Genomic DNA, 14,086 nt, shown 5'->3' on the forward strand with positions numbered 1-14,086 from the left:
TTGTTTTTTATAAGATAAGTTTAATGCTAGCTAGCAACTTACTTTGGCTCCTTGCTGCACTCGCATAACAGGTGGTCAGCCTGCCACACAGTTTCCTCGTGGATTGCAATGGTAATCAGCTATAATCGGCATCCAAAAAATACAGATTACAGATTGTTATGAAACTTGAAATCGGCCCTAATTAATCGGCCATGCCGGTCGACCTCTAGTCTGAGCACTGATAAAGGGATTGTGTGTTTCTGCTGTAACTCGGGCAGTTGTTGTTGCCATCCTGTACCTGTCCCGCAGGTGTGATGTTTGGATGTACCGATCCTGTGCAGGTTCTGTTACACGTGGTCTGCCACTGTGAGGATGATCAGCTGTCCGTTCTGGCTCCCTGTAGCTCTGTATTAGGCGTCTCACATGACGGACATTGCAATTTATTGCCCTGGTCACATCTGCAGTCCTCAAGCCTCCTTGCAGCATGCCTAAGGCACGTTCACGCAGATGAGCAAGGACCCTGGGCATCTTTCTTTTGGTGTTTTTCAGAGTCAAATTATCTTTGAAAGACAGGCTCCTGAAAAAGGGACGTTTCTTTTTTTGCTGAGTTTAGTTAGCTGCTAGCTAGCTAGTTAATCAATGTTCTGAGTCAGAGCAAGCGCAGCCAGCTAGTTAATCAATGTTCTGAGTCAGAGCAAGCGTAGCTAGCTAGTTAATCAATGTTCTGAGTCAGAGCAAGCGTAGCTAGCTAGTTAATCAATGTTCTGAGTCAGAGCAAGCTTAGCTAGCTAGTTAATCAATGTTCTGAGTCAGAGCAAGCTTAGCTAGCTAGTTAATCAATGTACTGAGTCAGAGCAAGAGTAGCTAGCTAGTTAATCAATGTTCTGAGTCAGAGCAAGCGCAGATAGCTAGTTAATCAATGTTCTGAGTCAGAGCAAGCGTAGCTAGCTATATAGCCTGATACCAGTGATGGTGTAGGCTGTAATCTGCATGTTGTTTGTGCAACAGAATCTTCTAAATCAATGCAAAATAGGCGAAGAATGAATATGTTAGCAACATGAAGTAGCTAAGAGATTAATGTACTGCACTGTGACCATCAGCCGGCTGGCATCCGGTACTGCAGTATGTCACCGTCAGCCAGACATCGCTGGGTCGTGGAGTATGGGGGTGGGGGTGGGGTGGGAGTGAGGAAATGGGCCAAAGGGGGGCTGGCTGCCAATGCGCCTGATGATCCATTGAGCCACACAGAGCCGCTCAGGTTTCCAGTTTCACCGGCTCCAGTGTTAAGTCAACCAGGAACTATTGCGTCAGGTTCATTTAGGATCTTATTGAAGCCTACACACTCAGATCACAGGAGAGACGATACACTAATGTACTGGTTTATAAGCCCAACTGGTTTCTGGGTATTTGTTTTCAGTTTACTGTAACTCTTGATAGCTACTGTTCACACCTGCCTCGTTCTGTCACTCTGACAACTGTTGACGTGAATGGGGGCTTTTGTAAAGGAATTTGATGGATGATAACGGTGATATTATGTGCTAATGTTTCCTCTTCTCCCTCAGGGTGTCGTACTCTGTGCACGTCTCTGATGACTACCCAGGTAAGAGACTGCGTCTTCACTGTCTCGACATGAGCTCACTGTGTGTCTCTGCATGGCTGTCGTCCATTATACTACCATAGACACAAATAAGTGCACAGTGTGAGAAGTCTTGTCATATTCACAGAGATGTACCCAGCTCACCATCTAGGTATGATGTGATCATATTATCATATCTTATATTAAATCCTGAGCCGCCATGATGCATGATATTAGTTGACAGACCCCTGACCTCTAACCTCAGGCTTGAGTGACTCACATCGGGACTCAGTGCTTGGGAGCGTCCAATAAGACCATGGCACTTGTTGCACAAGGCCTCCGTAGATTCTAAAACTATAGAGTATCCATCCCCAATGGCACCCTATTCCCTATATAGTGCTACTTGGACTCTGGCACCCTATTCCCTATATAGTGCCCCTAGGACTCTGCCACCCACCAAATGTAGTTCACTACAAACGGAATATAGTCAAAATGTATTTGTCAGATGTTATCTTCCCAATGATGCAGTGGAGCTATATACAGGAAGTACCAGATCAGTGTGGAGCTATATACAGGAAGTACCAGATCAATGTGGAGCTATATACAGGAAGTACCAGATCAATGTGGAGCTATATACAGGAAGTACCAGCTCAATGTGGGGCTATATACAGGAAGTACCAGATCAATGTGGAGCTATATACAGGAAGTACCAGATCAATGTGGAGCTATATACAGGAAGTACCAGTACCAGATCAATGTGGAGCTATATACAGGAAGTACCAGTACCAGATCAATGTGGAGCTATATACAGGAAGTACCAGTACCAGATCAATGTGGAGCTATATACAGGAAGTACCAGTACCAGATCAATGTGGAGCTATATACAGGGAGTACCAGATCAATGTAGAGCTATATACAGGAAGTACCAGTACCAGATCAATGTGGAGCTATATACAGGGAGTACCAGATCAATGTAGAGCTATATACAGGAAGTACCAGTACCAGATCAATGTGGAGCTATATACATGGAGTACCAGATCAATGTGGAGCTATATACAGGAAGTACCAGTACCAGATCAATGTGGAGCTATATACAGGGAGTACCAGATCAATGTAGAGCTATATACAGGAAGTACCAGTACCAGATCAATGTAGAGCTATATACAGGGAGTACCAGTACCAGATCAATGTAGAGCTATATACAGGGAGTACCAGTACCAGATCAATGTAGAGCTATATACAGGGAGTACCAGATCAATGTGGAGCTATATACAGGGAGTACCAGATCAATGTAGAGCTATATACAGGGAGTACCAGTACCAGATCAATGTAGAGCTATATACAGGGAGTACCAGTACCAGATCAATGTAGAGCTATATACAGGAAGTACCAGTACCAGATCAATGTAGAGCTATATACAGGGAGTACCAGTACCAGATCAATGTAGAGCTATATACAGGGAGTACCAGTACCAGATCAATGTAGAGCTATATACAGGAAGTACCAGATCAATGTAGAGCTATATACAGGGAGTACCAGTACCAGATCAATGTGGAGCTATATACAGGAAGTACCAGTACCAGATCAATGTAGAGCTATATACAGGGAGTACCAGTACCAGATCAATGTAGAGCTAGCTATACATGACTGACTTCATGTCTTAAAGTAATGATGGACTGTCGTTTCTCTTTGCTTATTTGAGCTGTTCTTAACATAATATGGACTTGGTCTTTTACCAAATAGGGCTATCTTCTGTGTAACAACCATGCCATGTCACAACACAACTGATTGGCTCAAACGCATTAAAGAAGGAAAGAAATTCCACAAATTAACTTTTAACAAGGCACACCTATTAATTGAAATGCATTCCAGGTAACTACCCCATGAAGCTGGTTGAGAGAATGTCAAGAGTGTGCAAAGATGTCATCAAGACTAAGGGTGGCTATTTGTTGAACACTTTGTTGGTTACTACATGATTCCGGATGTATTTTGATGTCTTGATATTCTACAATGTAGAACATAGTAAAAATAAAGAAAAACCCTTGAATGAGTAGGTGTTCTAAAATGTTTGACTGGTAGTGTAGATATGTACAGTACCAGTCAAAAGTTTGGACACGCCTACTCATTCAAGGGTAGAAGTTGTCTTGGAGTCTGTTATACGGAGAGCTGATGCACTGGTACAATTTGTTCATCCTGCTACCGCCCGGCAGTCTATGTCTTGGCTGGCTGGAGTCTTTGTCAACTTTTCAGGGCCTTCCTCTGACACCAATATAGAGGTCCTGGATGGCAGGGAGCTCGGCCCCAGTGATGTACTGGGCTTTTCCGCATCCCACTCTGTAGCGGTTGGTTGTCAAGGGCAGTGAATCTGACCACACTATCTACCATCTATATTATTTGTAGCTGTCTATTTACCACTTCAAACCGATGCTGGCACTAAGACTGAAATAAAGGCGAAAAGCAAACAATGAAATTATCATCCAGAAGCAGCGCTCCTAGTAGCCGAGGACTTTAATGCAGGCAAACTTAAATCCGTTTTACCTCATTTCTACCAGCATGTCACGTCTAACCAGAGGGGGAATAAACTCTAGACTACCTTTACTCCACACACAGAGATGTGTACAAAGCTCTCCCTCACCCTCCATTTGGCAAATCTGACAATAATTATATCCTCCTGATTCCTGCTTAAAAGCAAAAACTAAAGCAGGAAGTACCAGTGACTCGCTCAATACGGAAGTGGTCAGATGATGCGGATGCTACGATACAGGACTGTTTTGTTAGCACAGACTGGAATATGTTCTGTGATTCATCCGATGGAGGAGTACATCACCTCAGTGCATCGACGACGTCATCCCTACAGTGACTACATGCTGGTACCCAGAAGCCATGGATTACAGGTAACATCCGCACCGAGCTAAAGGCTAGAGCTGTCACTTTCAAGGAGCGGGACACTAATCCGGATGCTTATAAGAAATCTCACTATGCCCTCCGACGAACCATCAAACAAGCAAAGTGTTAATACAGGACTAAGATTGAATCCTACTACACCGGCTCTGACGCTCGTCGAATGTGGCAAGGCTTGAAAAATATTTTGGATTACATGGCGAGCTGCCAAGTGATGCGAGCCTACCAGATGAGCTAAATGCCTTTTATGCTTGCTTCGAGGCAAGAAACACTGAAGCATGCATGAGAGCACCAGCTGTTTTGGATAACTGTGTGATGACGCTCTCCGTAGCCGATGTGAGCAAGACCTTTAAACAGGTCACATTCACAAAGCCGCTGCGTCAGACGGATTACCAAGACGTGTGCTCAATGCATGCGCAAACCAACTGGCAAGTGTCTTCACTGACATTTTCAACCTCTCTCTGACCGAGTCTGTAATACCTACTTGTTTCAAACAGACCACCATAGTCCCCGTGCCCAAGAGAGTGAAGGTATCCTGCCTAAATGATTACCGCCCCATAGCACTCATGCTGGTAACCATGAAGTGCTTTGAAAGGCTGTTCATGGCTCACATCAACACCATCATCCCAGGCAATCTGTACGCACTCCATTTCTTCCCACCTGAAAAGGAACACCTATGTGAGAATGCTGTTAATTGACTACAGCTCGGCATTCAACACCATTGTGCCCACAAAGTTCATCACTAAGCTAAGGACCCTGGGACTAAACATATCCCTCTGCAACTGGATTCTGGACCTCTTGACAGACCGCCACCAGCTGGTGTTGGTAGGCAACAACCCATCTGCCACTGTGATTCTTAACACTGGGGCCCCTCAGGGGTGGGTGCTTGGTCCCCTCCTGTACTCCTTGTTCATCCATGACTGTGTGACCCAAGCACGACTCCAACACCATCATTAAGTTTGCTGTCGACACAACAGTGGTAGACCTGATCACCGAAAAATTATGAGACAGCCTATAGGGAGGAGGTCAGAGACAAGGACAACAACCTCTTTCTCAATGTGAGCAAGACAACGGAGCTGATCGTGGACTATAGGAAAAGGAGGGCCAAACAGGCCCCCGTTAACATCGACGGGGCTGAAGTGGAGCGGGTCGAGAGTTTCAAGTTCTTTGGATTCCACATCACCAACAAACTGTCATGGTCCAAACCTACCAAGACAGTTGTGAAGAGGGCACTACAACACTTTTTCCCCCTCAGGAGACTGAAAAGTTTTGGCATGGGTCCCCAGATCCTCAGAAAGTTATACAGCTGCACCATCAAGCGCATCCTGACTGGTTGCATCACCGCCCGGTATGGCAACTGCTCGGCATCTGACCGAATGGCGCTACAGAGGGTAGTGCGTACGGCCCAGTACATCACTGGGGCCAAGCTTCCTGAAATCCACAACCTATATACTAGGCGGTGTCAGAGGAAGGCCCGAAAAATTGTTGAAGACTCCAGTCACCCAGTCTCTCTGCTACTGCATGGCGAGCGGTGCCGGAGCGCCAAGTCTAGAACCAATAGGCTCCTTAACAGCTTCTATGCACAAGCCATAAGACTGCTGAACAAATATTAAAATGGCCACCCGGACTATTTACATTGACCCCGCCCACCTCTGTTTTTACACTGCTGCTACTCACTCTTTATTATCTATGCATAGTCACTTTAAAAATTACCTCAACTAACCTGTACTCCCTCACATTGACTCGGTATTGGTACTCCCTGTATATAGCCTATTGTTATGTAATTTTCTTGGTATTTAAAAACTTTTATTTAATTTTTTACTTTAGTTTATTAAGTAAATATTTTATCAACTCAATTTCTTGAACTGCATTGTTGGTTAAGGGCTTGTAAGTAAGCATTTCACTGTTGTATTCGGCGCACGTGACAAATACAATTTGATTTGATGCAGCCAGTCGATGGTGCAGCTGTAGAACTTTCAGCCTCCTGAGGGGAAGACCCTGTTCTCGACTGTGTTGTGTTTGTCCCAATGTTCCAGCGGTTCCTCACTGTTGTCCATGCAAGAGATTTTGTATAGCTAGAACGACCATAACCAATCAGAGCTGCAGTAGCCCTATATGCAAATAGACATATGCTTACAGTATATGCCTCTGTGCCATTCACTTTGAACTGGACTGTGTTTACAGCATGAGTGGTGATCGGTAAATGCGCAGTGATGGGTAAATCTTGTTTTGAGATGAAAGCGAAAGCTACATGTAGTTATAGATCATTTGACCATTTGTTCATATCCTTTGCTAGTTAGTGAGTTATTAGCCCAATTCTAGAAACTTTTTAGTCAGCAAAAGAGGAGTGCAAGAGCACAAAACATGTAGATGTCTAAACTTCTTTGAAAAGGGTAGAGATACATAGATAGAGAGCTTTCTTTTTGTCTTGAAGGGGCAGTTTTGTATTTTGAGTAACCCAATAGGCAGAGAATAGTATAATTTGTCTGATACTCTGTAATAACGGTATGGGAATAATGCATTTTATTTTGTAAAGTGGTTTCTTGCATCAAACACTGCAACATTTTCAGTCACTTCCTTGTTTTAAAAGAGAAGTGGATTAACCGGTTAATGTCAAGCCCTGCATGCTTTTTTTCAAGAATCTCATGGAATGTAGGCCTACAGTACATTTCACACCACATATTGGCTGCTACTGTAGGTTGAATGATAACATTTAAAACAATAGCTGTTTTATGGGATGCATTTTTTTTCCATAGTTTTTGATGAATGGCCACTCTGGTAGGCCTACATTATGATCACATAGCCACAGTAGCCTACTTGGCCACTGTTAACTACAACTGTAACTTAAAGTGGGTAAAGCCTCAATGTTTACAGGAGAAACACACTGGAAGTTGCACAGAATTTTCACAATGTTCAAGTTTGCACTCAGTAGACCTGAATGTTGATCAGTGTGGGGAAGAAAACGAGGAAACATTGGTGAGGACTAGGGTTGCACATTTTGGGGAATATTCAGAGGTGGAAACTTTCCGTGGGAATTAACGTGAATATATGGGAATTAACGTGAATATATGGGAATTAACGGGAATATATGGTAATTAACAGAAATATATGCAAATTAATTTTAATACTATTTAAATGTATTGGTTTTTTGCATTGGCTATGTTTACCATATCATATGGAGACAGAAACATAAACGTTTTACCTTATCATAAGTACACATAATTGCAAATGAGTAAATCCTTCCATTAGAAATTTAAAAAACAATTTAGTTACGAATTGAACTTTAATTAAATGAGTTGACTCTTCACATGGGATGATTTCACTGAAGGATCCCCAATGATCCATCGCATCTCCCAAAAACGTTTTCAACATACATTTGTAAAATGATAGTATAGAAAATAAAGTTTTGGTTGTCTTTCTCTCAGGCTTCCATGTCTTCTCCCTGGACCTCCTCAAGGTCCACCTCTTGAACATTAGACTCTGGGGCCTCATCTTCACTCGCTTTCCAACCTTGGCTCAAAAAGCCTCAAATTTGCCCGGATGGCCACCAATCTTTCAACCCTTGTATTGGTCAGCCTGTTGTGTGCTTTGGTGTGTGTGTGTGTGTTCCCAAACAAGGACCAGTTGTTCTCTGAGGTGGCTGATGTTGGTGGGATTTTGAGGATGATGGAGGCAACAGGGGAAAGAACCTCAGATCCACATAGTCCAGGTGGCTGATGAGATGTTTGGCATGACTGCCATATTGCATTTCCATCCCAAAGCCCTTGCTTGGAAGTGTGCTTCGCCAGACTGCCAAGAACCTTGCCCTCATCCAGGACAAGGTGGCGAGACACGGCAGTGATGACACCATAGGCCTTGTTGATCACTGCACCAGACAGGATGCTCTTGCCCGCATACTTGGGGTCCAGCATTTATGCTGTGGTGTGTATGGGCTTCAGGCAGAAGTCTTCACACTTTTTTGATGTATTTCTGAACTGCAGTTTCCTCTGCTTGGAGCAACAGTGAAGTGGGCAGGACAGTCTGGATTTCTTATCTTACATCTGCAAGCAGAGTCTGAACATCAGACTGGGTGGCATTGTCTCCTTCAATCCGTGCACTGGCTACTGCCATCTTGATGGGGCTGTCCATATCGGCATATCGGCCATTTCTTGGAGAGACTCCTTCCCCTCCAGGAGACTGTCAAACATGATGACAACACCACCCCAACGGGTATTGCTGGGCAGCTTTAATGTGGTGCTCTTATTCTTCTCACTTTGCTTGGTGAGGTAGATTGTTGCTATAACTTGATGACCCTTCACATACCTAACCATTTCCTTGGCTCTCTTGGTATCCATTGTTTTCAGTGCCATGATGTCCATGAGGAGCAGATTCAATGCATGAGCAGCACAGCCAGTGGATGTGATGTGAGGGTAGGACTCCTCCACTTTAGATCAAGCAGCCTTCATGTTCGCAGAATTGTTTGTCACCAGTGCATATACCTTCTGTGGTCCAAGGTCATTGATGACTGCCTTCAGCTCATCTGCAATGTAGAGACCGGTGTGTCTGTTGTCCCTTGTGTCTGTGCTCTTGTAGAATACTGGTTGAGGGTTGGAGATGATGTAGTTAATTATTCCTTGCCCCCGAACATTCGACCACCCATCAGAGATGATTGCAATACAGTCTGCTTTCTCTATGATTTGCTTGACCTTCACTTGAACTCTGTTGAACTCTGCATCCAGCAAATTAGTAGATAAAGCATGTCTGGTTGGCGGGGTGTATGCTGGGCAAGAAACATTCATAAATCTCTTCCAATACACATTGCCTGTGAGCATCATAGGGGAGCCAGTTGCATACACAGCTCGAGCAAGACATTCATCAGCATTTCTCTGACTACATTCCTCCATTGAGTCAAAAACCTTCTGATTCCAGGAGGACCATGAGCTGTTGCTATCGAAAAGGTGTCTGATTCATCATTTTCACCTCGAATAGAAGTAGGACTTTTGTCAGAGGTTGCATGTTGTGAGCGCTGAGGGAACTTTATGCACTTGGCCAGATGATTCTGCATTTTTGTTGCATTCTTCACATATGATTTGGCACAGTATTTGCAAATGTACACAGCTTTTCCTTCTACATTAGCTACAGTGAAATGCCTCCCTGTAAAGATTTGAAAAAAATAAAAAATAGTAAAAAAAAATAAAAAATGTTATTCCATGTACAAAAAGCATGTAGTCCTTGGCTCAGACAGTGTAGTAGTGTGGGCTCAATAGCATCTCATTAGTGTGCGAGATATTGAGAAGCAGCTGTACATGTGATGAAAGAATGCATTATGCATGCAGAGGGTTGCAATTGCATTGAATTGGGGATAGTTTAACCAAAATATGCCAGAAGACCTAGAATTTCCTTATGTGTATCTCGCTAAAAAGGTTCACTGTTATAAACTAACTTTTTTTTGATGAATTTAAGCAAAATTCCCCAAATTCCCAGGCTTAACTTCCCATGGAAATTTACTGGAAAATTTCCTACCCTTTGCAACCCTAGTGATGACCATGTTAAGTCCTTAGTGATGTGGACACCAAGGAACTTAAAGCTCTCGACGCGCTTCACCACAGCCCTGTCAATGTAGATGGAGGTGTGCTCTCCCCTCTTTTTTTCCTATAGTCCACGATCTATAGTTCCTATTGTCCAGTTAAGGCCTACCACCGTCGTGTCAGGTGTAGAACGTTTTTGAGGAGTCGAGGGCTCCTGTGGGGGAGAGGTACTGCCGTGCCATTTTCACGACTGCCCTGGTGTGTGTGGATTATGTTAAGTCCTTAGTGATGGGGACACCAAGGAACTTTAACCTTTCGACCCACTTCACAACAGCCCTTTTGATGTGGATGAGGGCGTACTCTCCCGTCTTTCTCCTGTAGTCCACAATCAACTCCTTGTTCCTACTGACGTCGAGGGAGAGGTTGTCTCTGACCTCCCTGTTGGCTGACTCATCACGGTCGGAGATTAGTTCTACCACCGTTGTCGTCAGCAAACTTGATGATGGTGTTGGAGTTGTGTGTGGCAATGCAGTCGTGGGTGAACAGGGCGTACAGGAGGGGACTAAGCACACAACCCTGAGGGGCTCCCATGTTGAAGGTCAGCGTGACAGAGGTGTTGTTGCCTACCCTCACCACCTGGGGCCCGGCCCGTCAGGAAGTCCAGGATACAATTGCAGAGAAGGAGGGGTTCACTCTCAGGTTCCCAAGCTTGGTGATGAGCTTGGAGGGCACTATGGTGTTGAACGCTGAGCTTGTAGTCAATTAACAGCATTCTCTAGTTAGTTATTTCCCCTCTTGCAGTGTGAAGTGCAGTTGATTGCATCATCTGTGGCTCTGTTGGGGTGGTATACGAATTAGATGACGGTGTTGATGTGTGTCATGACCAGCTTCATAATTCCCGATGTGAGTGCTACAGGACGATAGTCATTTAGGCAGGTTACCTCGGAACTCTTGGGAACTGGGACAATGGTGGTCAGCTTGAAACATGTTGGGACCAGGAGAGATTGAAAATGTGAAGACAGTTGCCAGCTGGTCTGTGAAGACAGTTTTCAGCTGGTCTGTGCTTTGAGAACCGTTCCACGGCGGCCTTGTGATTGTTAACCTGTTTACACGTTTTGCTCACATCAGTGAGATCAGTCATCTGGAAAAACAAGGTCTTTAACACAAGGCACAGTGTTATATTCCTCAAATCGAGCATAAAAGGCATTTAGGAGTTCTCCATGGCCGCGTTTCCCTTTTGTAATCCGTTATCGTCTGTAAGCCACAAACGACAAGCGTTGGATTCTAACCTCCTCCTATATTGTCCTTTTGCTTGTTTGATGTCTTGGAGGTTGTAGCTCTCTTTTTTTTGCATGTGTCCATGTTTTTATTTATTTTATTTATTTCACCTTTATTTAACCAGGTAGGCAAGTTGAAAACACGTTCTCATTTACAATTGCGACCTGGACAAGATAAAGCAAAGCAGTTCGACACGTACAACAAATCAAATCAAATGTATTTATATAGCCCTTCGTACATCAGCTGATATCTCAAAGTGCTGTACAGAAACCCAGCCTAAAACCCCAAACAGCAAGCAATGCAGGTGTAGAAGCACGGTGGCTAGGAATAACTCCCTAGAAAGGCCAAAACCTAGGAAGAAACCTAGAGAGGAACCAGGCTATGTGGGGTGGCCAGTCCTCTTCTGGCTGTGCCGGGTGGAGATTAAAACAGAACATGGTCAAGATGTTCAAATGTTCATAAATGACCAGCATGGTCCAATAATAATAAGGCAGAACAGTTGAAACTGGAGCAGCAGCACGGCCAGGTGGACTGGGGACAGCAAGGAGTCATCATGTCAGGTAGTCCTGAGGCATGGTCCTAGGGCTCAGGTCCTCCGAAAGAAAGAGAGAATTAGAGAGAGCACACTTAAATTCACACAGGACACCGAATAGGACAGGAGAAGTACTCCAGATATAACAACTGACCCTAGCCCCCCGACACATAAACTACTGCAGCATAAATACTGGAGGCTGAGACAGGAGGGGTCAGGAGACACTGTGGCCCCATCCGAGGACACCCCCGGACAGACAGGGCCAAACAGGAAGGATATAACCCCACCCACTTTGCCAAAGCACAGCCCCCACACCACTAGAGGGATATCTTCAACCACCAACTTACCATCCTGAGACAAGGCCGAGTATAGCCCACAAAGATCTCCGCCACGGCACAACCCAAGAGGGGGGGGCGCCACCCCAGACAGGAAGATCACATCAGTGACTCAACCCACTCAAGAGAGTGGAAAGAGGGGAACCGGCCAGGCAGAGACAGCAAGGGCAGCAACAGCACAGAGATACACATGGAGAAAAACAAATATACAGTCAATAATATGTACCTTTCCTTGTAAGCAGTCGTCTTTAGGGGATTTGACCTGTAAACCATTGTTTTTGGTTTATTACAGTCACTTTGGGAACGACATTGTCTATGCTCTTGTCTATGCACTTATTGATGAAGTCTGTGACTGTTGTGACTGTTGTGGTAAACTTCTTAAAGCTATCGGATGAATCCCAGGAACATATCCCAGTCTGTACTAGCAAAACAAATGGAATTTTATTTGTCACATGCGCCAAATACAACAGTGAAATGCTTACTTTACAAGCCCTTAACCAATAATGCAGTTAAGAAAAAATAAGTGTTAAAGTATTTAGTAAATAAACTGAAGTAAACATAAAATATAAAAAAATTACATAATTAATGAGCAACAAGAAAATAACAGTAACAAGGCTATATACAGGGGATACTGGCACAGTACTGGCACAGAGCCAATGTGCGGGGGCACCGGTTAGTTAAGGTAATAGTGTTCTATACATACAGTGGCTTGCAAAAGTATTCCCCCCCCCCCCTTGGCATTTTTCCTATTTTGTTGCCTTACAACCTGTAGTTAAAATTGATGCAACATATTTTTTTAAATTGTGAAACAAATAAGAAATAAGGCAAAAAACAGAATTTGAGCTATTCACCCCCCCCCCCCCCCCCCAAAGTCAATACTTTGTAGAGGCACCTTTTGCAGCAATTACAGTATCTTTGGGTATGTCTCTATAAGCTTGGCACATCTAGCCACTGGGATTTTTGCCCATTCTTCAAGGCTAAACTGCTCCAGCTCCTTCAAGTTGGATGAGTTCCACTGGTGTACAGCAATCTGTAAGTCATATCACAGATTCTCAATTGGATTGAGGTCTGGGCTTTGACTAGGCCATTCCAAAACATTTAAATGTTTCCCCTTAAACCACAAGTGTTGGTTTAGCAGTATCCTTAGGGTCATTTTCCTGCTGGAAGGTGAACCTCCATCCATCCCAGTCTCAAATCTCTGGAAGACTGAAACAGGTTTCCCTCAAGTATTTCCCTGTATTTAGCGACATGCATCATTCCTTCAAATCTGACCAGTTTCCCAGTCCCTGCCGACGAAAAACATCCCCACAGCATGATTCTGAGGGTGATGAGAGGTGTTGGGTTTGTGCCAGACATAACATTTTCCTTGATGGCCAAAAAAATCTATTTTAGTCTCATCTAACCAGAGTACCTTCTTCCAAATGTTTGGGGAGTCTCCCACATGCCTTTTGGAAAACACCAAATGTGTTTGCTTATTTTTTTCTTTAAGCAATAGCTTTTTTCTGGCCACTCTTCCATAAAGTCCAGCTCTGTGTAGTGTACAGCTTAAAGTGGTCCTATGGACAGAGAATCCAATCTCCGCGGTGGAGCTTTGCAGCTCCTTCGGGGTTATCTTTGGTCTCTTTATTGCCTCTCTGATTAATGCCCTCTTTGCCCTGGTCTGTGAGTTTTGGTGGGCGGCCCTCTCTTGGCAGGTTTGTTGTGATGCCATATTCTTGTCATTTTTTAAGATGGATTTAATGGTGCTCTGTGGGATGTTCAAAGCTTCAAATATATTTTTTTGAACCCAACCCTGATCTGTACTTCTCCACAACTTTGTCCCTGACCTGTTTGGAGAGATCCTTGGTCTTCATGATGCCGCTTGCTTAGTCGTGTTGCAGACTCTGTGGCCTTTCGGAACAGGTGTATATATACTGAGATCATGTGACAGATCATGTGACAGATCATGTGACACTTAGATTGCACACAGGTGGACTTT

At 44.1% G+C, this 14,086-nt stretch overlaps 1 protein-coding gene across 3 annotated transcripts in view; it reads left to right on the forward strand.

Annotated features, from left to right (window-relative positions):
• LOC109879538 (protein mono-ADP-ribosyltransferase PARP8) overlaps nt 1-14,086 on the forward strand; it is an 83,919-nt gene that overhangs the window by 12,474 nt on the left and 57,359 nt on the right. For all 3 annotated transcript variants that reach the window (XM_031829572.1, XM_031829569.1, XM_031829571.1), the window contains exon 3: nt 1,542-1,579. In XM_031829572.1, coding sequence (XP_031685432.1) covers nt 1,542-1,579 — 38 coding nt within the window. The remainder of the gene's footprint in view (nt 1-1,541; nt 1,580-14,086) is intronic.

This window comes from Oncorhynchus kisutch, linkage group LG8, assembly GCF_002021735.2.
Source record: "Oncorhynchus kisutch isolate 150728-3 linkage group LG8, Okis_V2, whole genome shotgun sequence".
Lineage (NCBI taxonomy): Eukaryota > Metazoa > Chordata > Actinopteri > Salmoniformes > Salmonidae > Oncorhynchus > Oncorhynchus kisutch.